At 40.5% G+C, this 19,372-nt stretch overlaps 1 protein-coding gene across 6 annotated transcripts in view; it reads left to right on the top strand.

Annotated features, from left to right (window-relative positions):
• The window catches only part of PLEKHG1 (pleckstrin homology and RhoGEF domain containing G1), a 217,202-nt gene that overhangs the window by 161,040 nt on the left and 36,790 nt on the right, over positions 1-19,372 (top strand). For all 6 annotated transcript variants that reach the window (XM_032338750.1, XM_032338744.1, XM_032338747.1 and 3 more), the window contains 2 exons: positions 324-424; positions 13,544-13,613. In XM_032338750.1, coding sequence (XP_032194641.1) covers positions 324-424; positions 13,544-13,613 — 171 coding nt within the window. The remainder of the gene's footprint in view (positions 1-323; positions 425-13,543; positions 13,614-19,372) is intronic.

Below are 19,372 nucleotides of genomic sequence, written 5' to 3'. Positions count from 1 at the left end.
AGAAGATGATGTTGTTATGCCAAAAATTTGACATTATGAGAAACTATGGTCATTATGTTACCCATCTAGGGGAACTCTAATACATTTGAGGGGTATATAGCCTAACGGAACACCATACTTCTTGCTCAAACTTGCTCCATTCTATAGATAGGTGGGCATTGTCAGCATTAATAAAAGTGACATTCTGTATTCCATAGTACAATTAATGAGCACATTAGTATCATAATTACTTGAAACTGTTCTGAGAGATTCATCTTGCATAGCAAACGATGACTTGGGGAATGATAGGAGTGTTTAAGATATCCTTCTCATTGATTTCTCAGGATTACCTAGACTGCATCAGGGACCAAACAAAACTTCCCCTGGGGACAGAAGAAAGATCGGCCCTCTTTGGAAACATACAGGATATCTACCACTTCAATAGGTAAGTTCCTACTCAAAAGATCCCCATCACTTAGGAATACTATGACTTTCTCTCAAATGAATGCCACCTAAGAGAACTTAACCTCTAATCCTTGACTCCACTTCATCCATTTCTGTGTGCTATCATGCCATGAAGTCTTCCACCTAGAAGCACCCTTGTTCTAGGGGAGTCTTACATTTATTAATATTCTATCCCAATCCATCCTCCTGGCTCAGAGTAGGGACCTATTTTCCCTGACAGAGCAGTGACATCGTTTTTCTCCCACAAAACATGAACAGGGCATCCAAAAATGCATGCATGCTTCGTCTGCGGCACCCCATCTCCACTGAATTTTCTAGAAATTTTCTTCTACTTAGGGAGTCGGCAGGACCCAGTAAACACACAAATACTTTAAGTCATAGCATACTAATCAAATTAATTAATAATTTAAATGATTAACTCCAACATATGTTAAGTACCTACTACATAAAAGACACTGGGCTTGGGAAATTTGTTGAAGGGTCTGGGACAAGCAGATCAGTTAGTATATTATACATTGTGAAACTTCTGCCAGGCAGTAGGCAAGTTAAGAGCACAGACGCTCATTTCCAACATGTCTGGGTTTGCATCCCAGCTTAGCCGAGTAGATATCTTTGGGTGAGTCTTGAAATGGAGTGGAAGAATTAACTCCCTCCCTACAAGTCTGTGCTCATGCCTCCCTTTCTCAACGAAGCTTGCCAGACACCCACAGAACACCTCACCTGCTCTGCCTTTTCTTTCCAGCATTTATCAAATTCTGTGTGACACACTCTACGACTGACTTTTGGTTTACATCAGTTGTTTCTTTCCTCCCCACCCCCACTCACAGAACACTCCCTGAGGCCTGGGGTCTGTTTTGTTATTGTCCAGGTACCTAAATGGTGCATGGCCCATTGGAGGCATGCAAACTTTTGTGGATTGAATGAGTGGAAATAATAAGATTATCCATCTCTATGGTTATTGTGAAGCTTCAGGGCCCTCAGACACCGGAAGTGCCTACCTAGCTCAATGCCAGCCCAGAGGAAGCGTGAAAATATCAACCAGTGATGGTGTTGATTTTGTTATAGTAAAATCCCATTATAAAATTCTGCAGTGCCCTGTCATTGCATGACTCAACCATAATGCACATTATACGTCTTATCCCTCTTTGCTTAATGAAATTGGTATAAGTGACACCTTGGGGGCACGATCCATATCTGCTTTGCTACCTTTGAATCCCTAACACGGAGCACAAGCCTGGCCTCTGGGAGATCTGTGTGTAGAATTGCATCAATGCCTCCTTTCGTTTTGAAAGCCTGGGATGTAAAAACTGCCTGTGTTGCAACATCTCCCTGATTTGACTAAAGAGACTTTGAAAACTGCATGTTCCAAGACTGATTCTCATCCTGAACTACACTACTAGAATCATCTGGGAAGATTTTTTTTTTTTTTTATTATGATGGATCCCACATCCAGAACTTCTAATGAATTGGTTTGGGGTGGGGGTAGGGCATCAGTTTTTAAAAGCTCCTCAGATGTTTGTAATGTACAGCTGTGGCTGGGAAACACCATCTATGTAAAATAGACACAATAATAAGAATATAGAGAAAGGTCACCAAGAAACTGAATTAGACTGAGGGGCCTGGGCAGCTCAGTCAGTTAGGCATTGGACTCTTAATTTCAACTCAGGTCATGATCACAGGGTCTTGAGATCGAGCCCTGCCTCTGGCTTCTTGATGGGCATGGAGTCTGCTGAAGAGTTTCTCCTTCCCTCACCCCACCTCCTCCCCACCATTCATATGTGCTTACTTTCTTAAAAAAAAAAAAAATGGAATTAGGGAATTTAAACTCTACATGTTCATTGGTATTAAAACAGGCTCTTTAGCAGTCTCTGTTAGTAAAATTCCATGAACCTCCCAAGGGGCTTCTCCTTCCAGAGGCTACCAATGGCACTGGGGTTGAGGCATATATGTTGGGTGGCCCCTAGCCTAAGCCTCTGGTGGTTTGGCTGTAAGTTGATGGTAATGACTGTTTGTCTTCTGCCTAGTTCATGGCAGAGGCCATAGAGCTTTATTCGCATTTTCACTTTATATCCCTCATCTGGACTTTTCTGACCCCAAACTCCAGGCATTCAGCCACATACCCTCTTGTCAGAGTGGAGCCCTGCTTTTAGGCCATGGTTTGGGATGTGGTAGCATAGTCCAGAAGGGTTTTAGGGGTTTGTTGTTGTTGTTGTTATTGTTGTTGTTTGTATTTTTTTACTCCCTGGAGTTTAAATCTTCCTGTGTCTCCTAATTTAAAGATAGGTTAAAATGACATAGCCCCTAGGTCAACAAGAGGGGAACTTGGTGGTAGAACCCATTCTGCTAAAGTCGGAAGATTGAGAAGACCTTTGTATTCCTGAATTGGTTCTCTGTTCTTTTCTCTTTGGTGTTCTCTGAACAAGGAAGTCAGACCTGTCAGCCTGAGTCAGAGTGAACGAGTACCCGGATGACAATGTGTTAGTGATCCGTGTGGTAACACGATGAGCATGCAGTGAACACCACGTACCCATGCCTGTCCCTTTTGGTGGTCATATTTGTCTATCCCTGGCACATGCATGAGCTCCTGTAACCCTCTTAACAGCTTTGGGAGGCAGATAGAACGCATATTGTATGCACATCTTTTAGATGAATCAGGAGTGCGGTATGGAAAGTCCTTCAGTCAAGGACGTAGAACTAGACATCCAATTTAACCTATTTTGAATACCTGGTTTTGTCACATTTCTATTGGTATTCACTTATTTTATTTCATTATTACTTTCCTTTTTTAAATTTTATTCATTTATTTGAGAGAGAGAGGGAGAGCATAAGCAGGGAGGATGGGGCAGAGGGAGGGGGGGATGTAGACTCCCTGCTGAGCAGGGAAGCCCAAAATGGGGCTCAGTCCCCAGGACCCTGGGATCATGTCCTGAGCCGAAGGCAGACACTTAAGTGATTGAGCCACCCAGGTCCTAACAAGCAGATACTCTTGAAAATAATAATGAGGGACACTGGGTGGCTTAGTCGGTTAGGTGTCTGTCTTCAGCTCAGGTCATGATCCCAGGGTCCTGGGAGCGAACCCCACGGCAAGCTTCCCTGCTCAGCAGAGAGTCTGCTTCTCCCTCTGCCCCTCATCCTTCTCACGCTCTCTCTCAAATAAATAAATAAAACCTTTTAGAAAAGGCAGAATAGTTCTATTAAAAAATAGCATCTGCTTGTTTAACTTTTACAGCTGAGTTGTCTATACTATTGTGTCCCTATTTTTATTTCCTTTCCTTTAGATCTGGAGTCTGCATTTAGAGCTCAAATATCTTTGCTGTTATACTTGGTTAAGTAAGAAGTATTGATGTGACTTTTTATGTTAATGCCTCTTATGAATCTTTTATTATATACCCTACATCAGTTGATTTCAGGGGTCTGACTCTGACCAATCTAGGGTTGGGGCTTGAACTAATTTTCAAGTTTCTGTTATTAGTTCAGATCCAGGTTTTTCAACATACTATAATATTATTGTGACCAACTAAGCAAGATTTAAATCTCTAAAATTAAAGAGGGGCAAAAGAAAATGGTTTTATGCTAGCCCAAAAACCTCTGCTGACTGGATTTCATTTTCAGGGTATATTTTATATTTCCAAAATACAGAAAAGTAGCGTGATAAATACCCATGAACCCTATCCCCACTCTGTCAAAGCCTTTTCTTGTGTCATATTTACTTTAGAAATTCTTTAAAGCCTAAAGACATTGTAAATACTGTTGAAGCCCCTTATGTATCCCTCCCAGTTACGGCTCACTCTGTGGAGAGTGGCACAGCAATGTGCTGGTCGACCGTTTCTCCGGCATTAGGACAAGAGAGGGGGAATCTGGGATTTATATTGTTTGCTGATTTCTGTGGTGTAAACATCCCATCACAGCAGATTTCAAGCTATTAGCAACACATCACTGAACATGGAATTAGGAAGAGGTACACAGAATTGGCTCAGGCAAGCCGGTATAATCTGGTTCAGTATACCACTAGGACTGGAACTACTACTATCTAAGACCTGGTGTTTCACTCCCAAGTATGATTCTGTTGCCATGACTATATATGTAGGCATTTATTTAAAATCTATAATGTGCTTTCACTTTATTTCAAATATGACATGAAGTGTGACAAACTTTCACAAAATTTTTTTTCTCTCAACATTGTTTTTGAGATTTATACTTCTCCCTTGTTTAACTCTCAACATTGTTTTTGAGATTTATACTTCTCCCTTGTTTAACTGTGATGTAATATTCCATTGGGGCATACATTATTTCACATTTTGCCAGTGACAATTAAGACTGAGAATCTTTTCTTGTTTGTTGGCCACTTAGATTTCTGTATGTGTGAATTGTGGATTTCTGCCTTCTATTCCCCGCCCGTTTTTCTGTCAGGATGTTTCTTTTTCTTACTGCTATGAAGGAGTTCTTGAGGAATTTTGGCTAGTGATCTTTGTGGATTATTTGACTTGCAAATCATCTCCTACTATATGAGGATTGTCTTTTCAATTTCAATGTGAAAATGTTTCTTTGAAAAGTAGTCATATAATTTATAAGCTTGACCACACTAAATAAATGTAAATTTTATAATCTGTGGATTTTGTGTTGCGCCTCAAAAATTATCTTATGGGGCACCTCAGTGGCTCAGTGGGTGAACCCGTCTGCCTTCAGCTCAGGTCATGATCCCAGGATCCTGGGGTCAGTCTCCCTGCTCAGCAGGGTCTGCTTCTCCCTCTCCCTCTGCCACTCGCCTTGCTTATGATCTCTGTCATGCTCTCTCTTAAATAAATATAATGTTTAAAAAAATTATCTTATACTCTCTGTTCATAAATATGCTGTATTATTTTTCTAAAATCTTAAAATTTTGCCTGGTCTTTAAACTTACTACAGTTGTTGGAGAGATGTTATATGGTAGGAAATCCAAATTTTTGTTTTCTTATGTCTAGCCAATAGCCCCGTTACTGTGGATTAGAAAGTACATCCTTTCTGTGCAGATTTGTCGCTCCACATTCTGTTTCTTTACTCTGTTTGTCCTTCTCTGCCCATACCACATTGTCTTCACTGTTAAGCCCACATTACTCTTCGACTTTGGCTTAGCTTGCTTTTCTTGACTCTTTGCATGGTCAAGTGATTTTTTTTTTTTTTTGTCAAGTTCCCTGAAGAATTCTTTTAGGATATTTATTAGAACTACATTTAATATAGATTAATTTGGGCAGGATTGACATCTTTACAGTATTGAGTCATCCCATCCATAAAAATATTTCTCTTCAATCACACCTTTTTAAAATGTCCTATAATAGTCTTTTAGAATTTCTCCATCACATTCACACAGACAACTTTAAAGAACTTATTCCTTATGATGTTGACTAGAATATTTGTTCTATTTTGAAACTGGCTATTATTGTCCTCTAGGAATGTTGTTGATTGTTATATGTTGATAAAGTTTCCAACTTTCTGAGTTTTTCTATGAGGTCTAAAGGTGGTTTATAGATGCTTTTGAGTTTTCTGTGTAAACACTAGTATCTGAAAATGAAGAAATTTTTGTGTCTTCCTTTATAATTCTTCTACCCATTGTTTTTTCATATCTTATTCTTTGCATAAGTCTTCTCATACAGTGTTGATTCAATGTTGGTATCCTTATTGTCTTTCTGATATGGAATGTTTTAACTCTCTTAACAGTAACTAAGATGTTTGTTCTGGGATTTACATAACACTTTTTCCTATTTTCCTAATATATTGTGAATGAGTGTTAAATTTCATTGAATGCTTAATCTGCCTTCAAGAAAATAAGTGTCTGATTTTTCTCTTTCTATTCATAGTATGTTAAATTATATTAATAGGTATCCTATTTGAAGCATACATTCATTACTGAAATAAACCCTACCTGGTCATGATGTTTTATATATCTGCACCCTGATAAGTTTGATTTGTTCATAATTTTTTAAGAAATTTTTCATGCGTGTTCATAAATGACTATAATCGATAACTTCTTTCCTCATACTATCTTTGTTTAACTTTAGTATATGACTAGATTTATATTATTATTTCTCAAAATCTTCCAACATAAACCATTTTGGAATGCAGTTGATGCTTCATTTTTGTTTTCCTTTTTGTAGCCAAATCTCCCTTTCCTCTGGTCATCCCTGCGATAGCCTAGAAATTTAAGTCTCGGGATTGGTGTCTTGGAAGAAATCTCTAAATGGTCAGGAAACTAGGTCAGTGAAAAGAAACCACTTTCCCCTTTGAATGGGCCCCTAAAATCCCAAAACTTTTGTTTGTTTCATTTCCAATTAAAAAAGAAAATACCAACTGTTTTATATACTCCTCCTCTTGGAGTGGAGAAGAGTTACCTAAACTGTAATTTGAATCTTTCTTTGAATAGAGAGGAAAGAGAGACCACTCTTTTTTCTTTTTTTTTTTTAAGATTTTATTTATTTGACAGAGATCACAAGTAGGCAGAGAGGGAGAGGAGAAGCAGGCTTCCTGCTAATCAGAGAGCCCGATTCAGGGCTCGATCCCAAGACCCTGAGACCATGACCCAAGCTGAGGACAGAGGCTTAACCCACTGAGCCACCCAGGCGCCGCATAAGACCACTCCTTATATTGAATTTCTATTTTAAAATTATTAGAAAATTAAAATCATCTAAGCTCTCTTCCTTCTTCAGAAGATGAGAGTAAAATCTCCCCTTTCTCTTTAACTCTTTCCCTTTATTCTGTATATGTCAAGTCACTGCTTATAAAACACTCCGCTAAGTCTAGTCTTCGTCTAAAAAGAAAAATGATTTGGGCCATCCTTTTTTCCTTCCCTGAAATGTAATTTAGAAAGCGAGTCATGGGGTACATAGAACAAGAAGACAGTGAAAGGTGGGGGAAGTTATCTTTTCTTTTAGTGCATTTTGCCACCACCAAAATTTCTTTAACTTCTGCACAGTGGTAGAAATGTTTTTACCCGCAGGCTCTTTTCAAGTGGACTTTCAAGGCCAGTGTTAATGTATCCATGAAATTCGCGGAACATTTGGTGCTGTTAACCTCATTCCATTTTCTGTTCCCACACACACATGTGTCTGTATTGTTGCAACAGGTTAAAACGACAGCTGACCTAGTTAGGTAGGTGGGGAAAGAAAGTGGTGCTCAGAGTCTGTTGTAGACCAGCAGGGGAGAAGCCCCATTCTTGACTCTTAACCCATGTGAGGCAGTAGAATCTTCAGGGTCAAACTACGGTTTCTGCCTTCAAGTTCACATCACTGGTCAGAGAAAATTTTACATGTAATATGTTCTGTAAAAGAGAACAATGTTTCTTCTAATTGCACACCCAAACAAGTAAGAAATGTGAGTAAGTAAGAAACGTTTCCTTCTTTTTCATAGTCCTACTCAAAAAGGAAGAAATATTTGGAACTCAGGGAAAAGGGAGAATACCCAAAACCCAAAGGTGGGGCAGTTCTAATCTCAGCTGTAGTACAAAACACAATCTAGGACTCACTCCCTCCTGCCATTGTACAGGAACAGTTGTTCATTAGACACACAGAAGCCATGAGAAACCTGGTCCCCACCCTTAGGCTATAACTCTAGAAGGATGGTCCTGGTCTTTCCGGAGTAACTTCAGGGGCTGATATATCCCATTCCGTGGCCACATCTGTGCCCCCCTCGTACAGGGCATATTATTTTGTGGTTAGTCTTCTTCCTGTATCTCCCATACTCCCGTTTTCACCAAACTGCAGCCACAGTGGCTTCCCTTCTGTACCCTCACACGAGTGAGCCCAGAACGAACTCGATATGCTCAACTGATCTCTTAAACAAGTTTTTCCTTCAGCCCTCCCCCACTCCAATATCACCTTCTTCCAGAGCCTTCCATGACTGTTCCAGTGCTCTTCTAGCCCCACCCAGCCTTTGCGTTGTGTCACATAGCATACTGTCATACCGTGTTGCTTTGTTTCATTTTTCAGTAAAACTAATATTTTATTATTTTTCACATAAACGTTTCTCATTAGGTGATAATGTGTTATGGCATGCGAGGTTCTATTGTAATTTCATTTAGGTTTTTCTGTTTTGAGCAAAATGGTGCTTTCAAATTTTATTGTGTTATGTGAGAAAGCTTAACGTGAAATCTACCCTCTTAACAAAACTTAAAGCATACAATGCATCATTGTTAACTTGGGTACTATGTTGTATGGCAGATATCTACAATTTGTTCATCTTGTCTAACTGGAACTTTTTGCTCATTGATTAGCAACTCTTTCATTTCCCCCATCCCCCATCAAACCTCTGGTGACTACCATCCTACTCTCTGATTCAATGAATTTGACTACTTTAGAGTCCTCAAGGACTCTTCATGCTGTTTGTGTCTTTTATGACTAGCTTATTTCACTTAGCGTGATGTCTTCAAGGTTTACCCATGTTATCACAGAGTACAGAATTTCCTCCCATTTTTAAGGCTAAATAATATTTCATTGCATGTATATAACACATTTCCTTCATCCATCCATGGATTAAGTTGTTTCCACATCTTGTGGAAGTGTTGCCATGACCATGAGTGTGTTAATATCTCTTCAAGATCCTAATTTCAGTTCTTTTGGATACATACCCAGAAACTGGATTCCTGGATCATACAGTAGTTCTATTTTTAATTTTTTGAAGAACTGCTTTCCATAGAGGCTGCAACATTTTGTATTCCCACCAAAAGTGTACATGGGTTCTAGTTCTTTCCATCCTTGTCTGCTTATCTTTTGTTAGATACTATGTTCTTTATGGATTTAGTTTTTAACATTTACCACCCCTGATCAGAGCATAAGCACCATAGCACGGTGAACCCCCACGTTCTTTATCCCATACCTCCGTACCTATAGCAATGCCTGACAGGGAGCCTTGCACTAATTACTGTTGAATGGAGAACAAACAAGATAGTGAGCCAAATACAGTAGGACAGTGGCCCTGTGACAAGAACACAAAAGGAATCCCATTACTTCCTCCTCACTGTTGCCATTTTTGGTGTTTGTCCTATTTTAGAAAATGATTATAAAGGAAAGCTAGCCAGGTGACTCAAGCTAGGGCTCACAGGTAGACAAGTTCTCCCACCAAAAACACCGTAATGCAGAGTCAAGCCCTTGGCTTTCTTGAGTTGGTCAGGAAATATATCTTTCATAGATGTGTTTATAAGAGAGTACATGACTGGGATTCAACAGCTCTGATACTAACCCCAGCTGTAGCCCTTAATTATTAGCCGTGTGAACTAAGGTAAGCTCCTTCCCTTGTATGAGCCATGATTTCCTCACCTTAAAATTAAGGGTTGGACTGCAAGGTGTCTGAGCCCCATCCCGCCCATTGCCAATGATTTGAACAATGAATGCCAGTCATTCATTTACAGGTGAGCTATACCTAGAGCCTGGGTGAGTCCCCAGAGACACTTCCTCCTATCAGGTAGTCCACTCTGGAGATCTGGAGAGGAAGTTAAAGCTCAGAGAGGGCTTGATTAGCATAACATATAGGACACAGGGAGTTGACTATCGTCAAGGAGGATTCTGTTAAGCCATGCTGAATGCTGCTAAAAATTCTTCTCTGATCAGAAGGAGGATTTGTATTAAAAGACCAGGACACAAAACCTAGATCTTGAACACTCCATTCACCAGTAATGGAAATTACTGGCTCAGAAATGTTGCTTCTTTGACTATTACTTTTCTTCAGCCGTTTTTCTTCAACCAGTGTTTAGGTCCCAATGATTAGATTTCAACTATCTTTAATTTATTCATACCCATCCATCTGTAAGAGATATTGGTATGAATATCAGGACTGTATTTTCCAAAGGAAAAATAATCTTACAAAAGGAATGTTTTTATAGGAATATTAAGGATGAATGTTTGAAATTGGGACTAGCCCGAAATCATGCATTAGTAAAAGATCCGTTCTATGTGCAAGATAGACCAATGGATTTTAAAGTAACGGGTGGGGTACAGTGCATTGCTTTGGTTTCAGACTCCCAACAGATCTCTAAGAAATTATCATACGTTCAGTTTCAGTGTAATGTCAAAGAATACCCACACTTTTCTGAATAGGTATTCAAATACTCCTCTCTTTTCCAGTGACATATCTCTGGGAAGCTAGATTGTTTTCTGTGTGTTTCATTAAACTAACAGGGGTGCCTGACTGGCTCAGTCAATTAAGCATCTGCCTTCCTCTCAGGTCATGATCTCAGGTTCCTGGGATGGAGCCCCACGTTGGGCTCCCTGTTCAGCAGGGAGTCTGCTTGTCCTTCTGCCCCTCCTCCTCCTCCACTCATTCTCCCTTTCTCTCTCTCTCTCTCTCAAATAAATAAAATCTTTTAAAAAATAACAGATTGCAACAGATTGAATGTAGAAACAGATATGAGAATCCATCTGTATTCCATTAAGGTCAACATTAGAGATTTACAAAAATGTAGAACAACACTACTCCTCTCACTAACTTTTGTTATGCAAAATCTGTTTTTCACAAAAGTTATTTATATTAACATGTATTAGATTTATTAAATGAACTGATCTATTTTAAAAATATTTAATTCTAATTTCTAATAAATATGAGTAGATATAATCTACATACAGAATTGTTTATAGTATATACAGGTCATAATAGCATTAAGTTAATTAAAAATAGAGCTACCCGATTGCACTACTGCAATTGCACTCCTGCGTATTTACCCCAAAGATACAGATGTAGTGAAAAGAAGGGCCATCTGTACCCCAATGTTCATAGCAGCAATGGCCACAGTTGCCAAACTGTGGAAAGAACCAAGATGCCCTTCAACAGATGAATGGATAAGGAAGGTGTGGTCCATATACACTATGGAGTATTATGCCTCCATAAGAAAGGACGAATACCCAACTTTTGTATCAACATGGACAGGACTGGAAGAGATTATGCTGAGTGAAATAAGTCAAGCAGAGAGAGTCAATTATCATATGGTTTCACTTATTTATGGAGCATAGCAAATAACATGGAGGACATGGGGAGATGGAGAGGAGAAGGGAGTTGAGGGAAATTGGAGGGGGAGATGAACCATGAGAGACTATGGACTCTGAAAAATAACCTGAGGGTTTTGAAGGGGCTGGGGGTGGGGGGTTGGGGGAGCCAGGTGGTGGGTATTAAGCAGGGCACGTATTGCATGGAGCACTGGGTGTGGTGCATAAACAATGAATTCTGTTACACTGAAAAGAAATTAAAAAAAAAAAAATCAGATAGTATAAAGGAAAACATTTAAAAGAGGGGACAGAAAATAAGACTGAAGACTCAAAGAAAATTATTTCCAACCAAGAATTCTATATCCAGTGATATGACCAGCCAAGTCGGAAGGGAGAAACGGGGCATCTAACACAGGAGCCAGGAGAAGTACTTCATCTGGGTGGTGTTGGGAGAACCCAGCAAGTGTGGAAAGCAGGTTAACCTGTTCAGGAGAGGGCAGGAGGACGAGGGCTCCAGCGGGTGATGACCAAGAAAATACAACCAATGGGTGATCGGATGTTTGAACATGGGGAGGCAAAAGTTACACTCCCAGCACAAAGTCTGAGGATGAATGAGTGGTGTGTACTTAGAAAACGAAGCACAAAAAAAAAGGTGGAGGCGTTGATTTTAACTCCAGGGAAAACATGGCTGTACAAGAAAGGAAATGTAATTATGGTGTGCTCCCAAGCTCAGCTGAGGATCTATCTTTACAGTCTTCAGAATGTAAGCTCTGACTTTTAATCTAATCAAATTTCATACTAGAAACAGTTGAGATCAGACAAGAGGAAATCTGGGAAATTAAGAAATAAATAGTATCTCAAATTGAAAAATGCCAAAAAATGCTATATTGGCATGTTTCGAGCCATGGATAGAAAGAGCAAGATGTTGAGAATGCTTCTTGAAAGTGGCAGTAGAGAACGGGAAACAGAAAATAAGAGACTGCTTGTTTTTATTATTTAGCTTTACTATTTGACTTTTTTTTTTTTTTAAAGTAGGCCCCACGCCCAGTGTGGGGCCTGAACTCATGACCCTGAGATCAGGAATTGCATACTCTACTGACTAAGCCAGCCAGGCACCCCTATTTATCTTTTTCTTAAATATGTAATATACCTCTAATTAAAATAAACATTTAACATAATAAAATATGTATTAATATGACTTATAGAAAGTGCAATTTGGAAATGCGTTACCATTTAACTCTGTGATGCCCTTTGACCCAGGAATTCCATTCATAGAATTTTACCTAACAGGAAGTGGGTTACATTAATTATCCTATATCCACACAATGAAATAGTATTCAGTTCCGTAAAATAATATTATTGCCATTAAAAAATAAGACAGGTTTTCATCTGAGGAAAGATCTTTCCTCCCAGCATATCTTTCCTTTAGAGCACTATCTCTATTATAATTTTATTTTCTTTATTTTTTTATTTTTTTAAAGTAAGCTGTATGCCCAACATGGGGCTTGACCTCATGACTCTGAAATCGAGAGTCCCATGCTCTACGAACGGAGCCAGGCAGGGACTCCCTCTCTGTTTATAATTTTACATTTGTTAATGTGATCTTTCATGGAATTCCAGTGGATTCCAAGCTCCAGGCACTCAGGGACTGTATCTCCTTTGGCTCACCGATGTGTTTGTTCTTATGCCTTGCCCAGCATTTGGTACCTATCCAACTATTTGATGAATGAATAAGTAAGTGTATATGAACAGGCATACAGACAATGCCAACCATCTAGAAGAATTAAATGGCAGGCAGAGCTTATCTGTAGGTGGGAGTGTTAAAGGTCAGACCTGTGTTTAAATCCCTGGGGTACCATGATCTTGGGCAAGTCCCTAATCCAAGCCTGGGCTATAATAACAATAGGTCCTCAGTTATCCAATTAAATATGATTCCTGTAGCAGTTGCCTCCTCTGGACCTGCCTGCTCTCCCACCTCAAGAGTGTACTTTGGCTTTGACCATCGTTAAACCCTTACTTTAAAAAAAAAAAAAAAAGATTCCTTGCAAATGTCATATGAACCTGTAGACCTCTGAGTCACATAAAATGTTCTCAATCATCAGACTATAATCTAATACTTTCTGGCTTATTTATTTATTTATTTATTTATTTTTTAGTGAACTTCTACAAGATTTGGAAAACTGTGAAAATGATCCTGTGGCCATAGCAGAATGTTTTGTGTCCAAGGTAAGCAGGGTTCATTTCTCTGGGCCAACCAAGACAGATGCAGACTGCAAATTGTTTTCATTTTCAAGTTAAAATGACTGGTTTGTTCCATACTGGATGAAGTTAGCCACTAATCTCTCTCACTCTTTTTTCTTTTTTTCCACTAGCAAGGAAAAAAAAAAATAGTGTTACTGTCCCCAGTAAGTTAGGAAATGCTAACTTAGTAGTTGTCTAAGAACGTGTAACATTACTAAATGGTGTTTATGCATCTTTCCTAGGAAAGAAATTTGAGCATGGTGGGGAGGAAAATCCAAAATAGAATAATGTATGAAAAATAAATATACACAGAATGCCTCAAGACAAGCGACAAAAATTTGTTAGAATCTAGGTATTTTATCTACAATATATATGGCACTAGTCTAGGCTGTATATTTATCATGGAGGGGGAAGCTAGAGAGAGGCAGATCTTTCATCTTCATTTTTAAGCTCTTCTATCTTAAAAATGCATTCTCATTTTCCTCCATGTTTCTTAAGCTGATTGGATGGTTTAGAAAAGTAGAAGGATCTGATTTTGAAGCTCATGAAATCGCCAGCTCCGACCCTGCGCGAGGATTCTGAAACATACAAGATAATCCTTTACATTGTTTTCCCACATGCTACCTTCTCTATGCAGAATCTTCCCAAGTTTCTCTTAAACCTGCACCAGCTTTTGTTTGGAAACGGTCCCGTGGAAATTATTTTGCAGCAAAACGCCATGCGATTTCCGCAGCGGTGCTTCAAGGGCACAGAAGTGTGAGCAAGGTCCTAACACTCATTTAGAGCTGCAGAGTGCACTGTGAACTTGGAGATGCCGGATGTGGCCCAGGACTTGTTTCAGGGTCGTTTCCTATAACCACAGAGCCATCCAGTGGTTTCAAATCCAAACATAAGGCTCCGGGTTTTATTGAAGCGTAATTCCTTAGGGGCGGAAGACAAGCTTGCGCGTAAAACCCACATGACTGTGGGCAGGGGTGAGGAGGTCCCCGTGTTAACATGTGAAATGTACACGCATGCTTCCACACACAATTCTCGTCCAGTGTTGCCTGGGTCATAATGCATTCCCATAAAGGGCAGGAATTTGAAAAAGAGAAGGAAGAGGGAAGAGGGAGGAATGGGTAAAAAGATGGGCTGTGTATATCAAAGAAGATACGTTAGCAGAGCCACAGCACGTAAACAACATGGAAGCGATCGGAAACGCTCCGGCTTTTACTGGTAACTGTAATCACAAGTTGATTAAAGACGGTCCAGCATAGGCTTAGCTCCGGCTTAATTATTCACATAAAAGTCTGTTTATGTGCCACGTTGCCAACTCCCAGATCTTATTTTTTCATTGTAATAGTGCCAAGTTTAATTAGAAGACTGACTTCAGCGCTCCGCACTTTCACATGGAGGCCGGGCTCTGCGAGAGAGAGGCTGTTTGGGGCTGGCCCAACCTGCCTCTCACTCAGCACCCTGAAATTTAGAAGATGTTACGTTTTCTGTAGCACAACCAGCTACTCCACTCTGGGGAGGAATGGAAAATTGCTTTAATTGAGAGGCCATTAATGAAAGAGGGAAAGCTGGCGGTTGACTCCTGCTTTAATCTGAATCGCTGGGGCTCACACACGGATTCATCTTTGACCTTGCTTTTGTGGCATGTGGAGGTTACAGAAATCCTTCCTGACAAAAGGAGACTACGGTCCTTCTTACCTGCTGCTTCTCAAAGCACAAGGGGCTGCAGGGGCCACTCGAGAGAGAGACAGAAGTAAAAGTTCGCCTGTGGGCAGGCCGAGCTGTCTTGCAGCAGATCCGGCTCCCGTTGGTCTGCTCGGAGGGGTCCAGAAACACCTGGAACAGGTTTCCTCGCTTCCCTGAGTAGCCTCCACCCTCATTTCTGTCTCTTATTCTGGCTCTCAGCTGGGCTGACCCTAGGCAACATTTAGGAGGGAGACAGGGTTTATCTTCAGGGACCCAGCCTCTCCTGAACCTCCTCCTCCGCCCTCCCCCTTCTCCCTTCAGTGCCCAGGCATGCACACCCACGCTCGCACACACCCTACCCACTTACTGAGATTATCTTCAAGAAAGTTCGACATTGAACATTTGTATCATTGGAGTGAATTCATGTCCGTGTTACCTCCCCCAGGTGCTACTTACATACTAAGCCTTTCTCATGTGTCCAAGGAAAACTTCTCAGGAATCAGTGTGTGTGTGTGTGTGTGTGTGTGTGTGTGAGAGAGAGAGAGAGAGAGAGAGAGAGAGACAACGAGACAGAGAAAGAGATGAACCCCATAGCAGAAGAAACCCTAAAACCATACAGATTTCTTTACAGCAGTTACTCAGCCAATAAACAGCCGAGCGCCCCATGTGCCCAATCGGCCCACCCTAATTACCTCTTTTATTTGGTTCTTTCATATTTTTGCATCTCTAATTACAATTTGGCAGAGTTGAATCAGAAAGAAATACCTATCTTTATATAATTTCTTTATCATTGTCTTCTTTCCCCTATTACTTCTAGAAAGGATTTGGGATAGTATATATATTGAATAAAAGGCTTTTAAGGATTAACTCGGGGCTACTGATTTTTGTATAAAACCATTGTTTGGATTGTCCACAGAGCTTACAAATCTGAGCTTAAAAATGCATTTGATTCTACATTAAGAACATGGAGCTGATGGAAATCAAAACAATTTAATATTGGAATAAGCCATGAGATCACAAAATGCACAGCAATTCAATTGTGCAGAAGTCTTGGGGCTTTATTGGGAATAGGTGTATGGAAGTCAGGTGTATGATGTAATTTAGATATATTTTCATTGAAACCATTTTTTTTTTTAAGATTTTATTTCTTTAGAGAGAGAGTGTGCAAGCAGGAGACAGGGGAGGGAGGGCCAAGGGAAAGGGAAAGGGAGAATTCTAAGCAGGCTCCTTGCCCCGGAGTGGAGCCCAACATGGGGCTCGATCCCACAATCCTAAGATCATGACCTGAGCTGAAGTTAAGAGTTGGATGCTTCACTGACTGAGTCACCCAGGCGTCCCTGAAACCATTCTTTTTAAGTTTGGCATTTCAGGTGATCCTAAAGGTCCCTAAACTTAAGGAAAGTCAACCTGAAATGAGTCAACCCCATGTTTAGTCCAGCGGGAGACAGGCAGGGAAGAAGCAAGAAACTCAGAGTGTGTGAGCAAACCTCAAGGAAGGCTCCATCTGACTTTAATTGACTAAGGACCTTGGGCAAATCACTTTGTGGGTCTTGTCCACAGAGCCAGGGCCGGACGTTCCAGGGCCTTCAGAGCTCCACAGCTCTGTGGAGCGTGTGAGTGTGACACATGTGTGGGCCCAGGGGGACCAAGAACAACCCAAGACCCCATATGGAGAGAGTCACAAGAAACTGGGTGCCAGGCCCCAGGGACCTAATACTTTTCCAGGAGAAACCAGAAGTCAAGATATTTCCATCTTCCAACTTTTGGAAACTGGCGGCAACTAATTTAAATTTTCATGAAATACTATGTTTGACAATCTGGCAGCATACACAGTTGGCGAGGCCGTGGGGAAACAGGCTTTCCTGTAATTGTGGAAGAACAGAATGGCACAGGCCCCGCAGAGGAGAATTTAAGTGTATCTAGAGATATTACATTTGAATTCATCCTGTAATCCAGCAGTCCTCTTTCCAGAAATCTGCTCTACAGGGACAGTGACAAAAATGCAAGTGTAGGTAGGGGTGCCTGGGTGGCTCAGTCAGTTAAGCATCTGCCCTCAGCTCAGGTCATGATTCTGGGGTCCTGGGATCGAGTCCCATATCGGGCTCCCTGTGAGTCTGCTTCTCCCTCTGCCTGCCACTCCCCCTGCTTGTGCTCTCTTTCTCTCTGACAAATAAATAAATAAAATCGCTAGAAAAAATCAACTAGGGGCGCTTGGGTGGCTCAGTGGGTTAAAGCCTCTGCCTTCGGCTCAGGTCATGATCCCAGGGTCCTGGGATCGAGCCCCGCATCGGGCTCTCTGCTCAGCTTCCCTCGCTCTCTCTCTCTGCCTGCCTCTCTGCCTGCTTGTGATCTCTGTCTGTCAAATAAATAAATAAAATCTTAAAAAAAAAAAGAAAAGAAAAAATCAACTATAAAATTAAAAATTGATCACTGATAAAGAATGGATAGATAGACCAGAATGGAGAGGAATAAAAGCTAGGCTTCTTTGAATATGCATTTTCTTATAGAGTTGACCCTGAAACCGTATAATTATTATTTTTCATCATTATAAAACTAAAGTTTAATTCCAAAAATTGAAAGCAAAATGATGAGTGTCCTGATACAGCCACTTTGTGGCATAATCACCCAGAAGAAATCCCCGTTGATTTTAAAATAGACAAAAGAGAAAACACAGCAAATGCATTTTTAACCGTTGTCAGTAATGATATCAGATTTGGTGGTGTTGGTCTTATTATGCTGAAATCAAGGGAATTGTGGGATGAAGCAAGGGAGTATTTATGTTCACGTCATTGATCTGGATTTGGTAGGAGACAGAAAACATGGGGTAAGCATGACGCTAATTAAAAACACTGTAATCCCGAATCCAATTGCACGTTTGAACCAAGAATGTACTTCATGTTTAAAAAACACCATCTTCCTAACTCTGTCCACTGTAAGGGCCTAGAAATAATGATTAACCCAGTGGCGAGACCATCTCTAATACCCTGACTGTAGTCTCCAGACACTGCTTGCACCCAAAAGGAATCAGGGCCCCGTGAAGAAAGAATGTGGGGCAGGAAATGTACAAGGTGTAACAGAACCCCGCTAAATATGTTTATATTCATGAATCACGGTGCTTAAAAAAACCCAAAGTGGTTGCTAGAGAACCAATGTGTTATCTTGAAAATGAAGGAAGGGGCGCCTGGGTGGCTCAGTGGGTTAAACCTTCTGCCTTTGGCTCGGGTCATGATCCCAGAGTCCTGGGATCGAGCCCCGCATCGGGCTCTCTGCTCAGCAGGGAGCCTGCCTCCCCCTCTCTCTCTCTGCCTGCCTCTTTGCCTACTTGTGATCTCTCTTTTTGTCAAATAAATAAATAAAATCTTTAAAAAAAAAAAGAAAAGAAAAGAAAATGAAGGAAAAGAATCGAGCCTTCATCCTGCCTTTCCCATACCAACTATACACTGTAGGGTCACAGTTAATAGAAGGAAGTTCCTTTTTTTTTTGGAAGGATTCTGGCTAGTGAATGAGGAAGGAATAGTGGAGTCAGAGATAGTCACCATCTGGCAGCTCCCCATGGATTAATGGGTCAGGCAACAATGACCAGTGGTGGTCAACATCACAGAAAGAGAGACAGCCAGATGTTCTGGCCCTCCTGATGGAAGCACAATACAACTATGGTGTATTCTGGCCAAACCATGGAATCTGATCTATTCACACCTCCCCTGAACCACACCAGTACAGGGGAACATATGAAAGGAAACTATAGGCATAGAACCGGCAAAACAGACCACAAGAAATTCTGTAGGACAAACCTTCTAGTTTCTTCAACTAAATTGCAAGGAGAAAGAGGATAAGGGAGCAATTCATAGATTAGACGAGTCTTAAGAGATACCAAGCAGTTGCTTTGTGGAGTTATTTGGACTCCAAATAGGCCAACTATTTAAAAAAAGGAAAATTAAGAAGATAGGACATTTGCATAGTGACTGTTGAATATTCATATTGTAGAATTATTTAAATGTGATAATGGCACTGTGGTGATGCTTCTTTGTAAAAGTCCTTATACTGGAGATATATACTGGAGATAA

The sequence above is a fragment of the Mustela erminea genome, chromosome 4 (assembly GCF_009829155.1).
Source record: "Mustela erminea isolate mMusErm1 chromosome 4, mMusErm1.Pri, whole genome shotgun sequence".
Classification (NCBI taxonomy): domain Eukaryota; kingdom Metazoa; phylum Chordata; class Mammalia; order Carnivora; family Mustelidae; genus Mustela; species Mustela erminea.
This window is presented reverse-complemented; position numbering and strand designations above follow the sequence as displayed.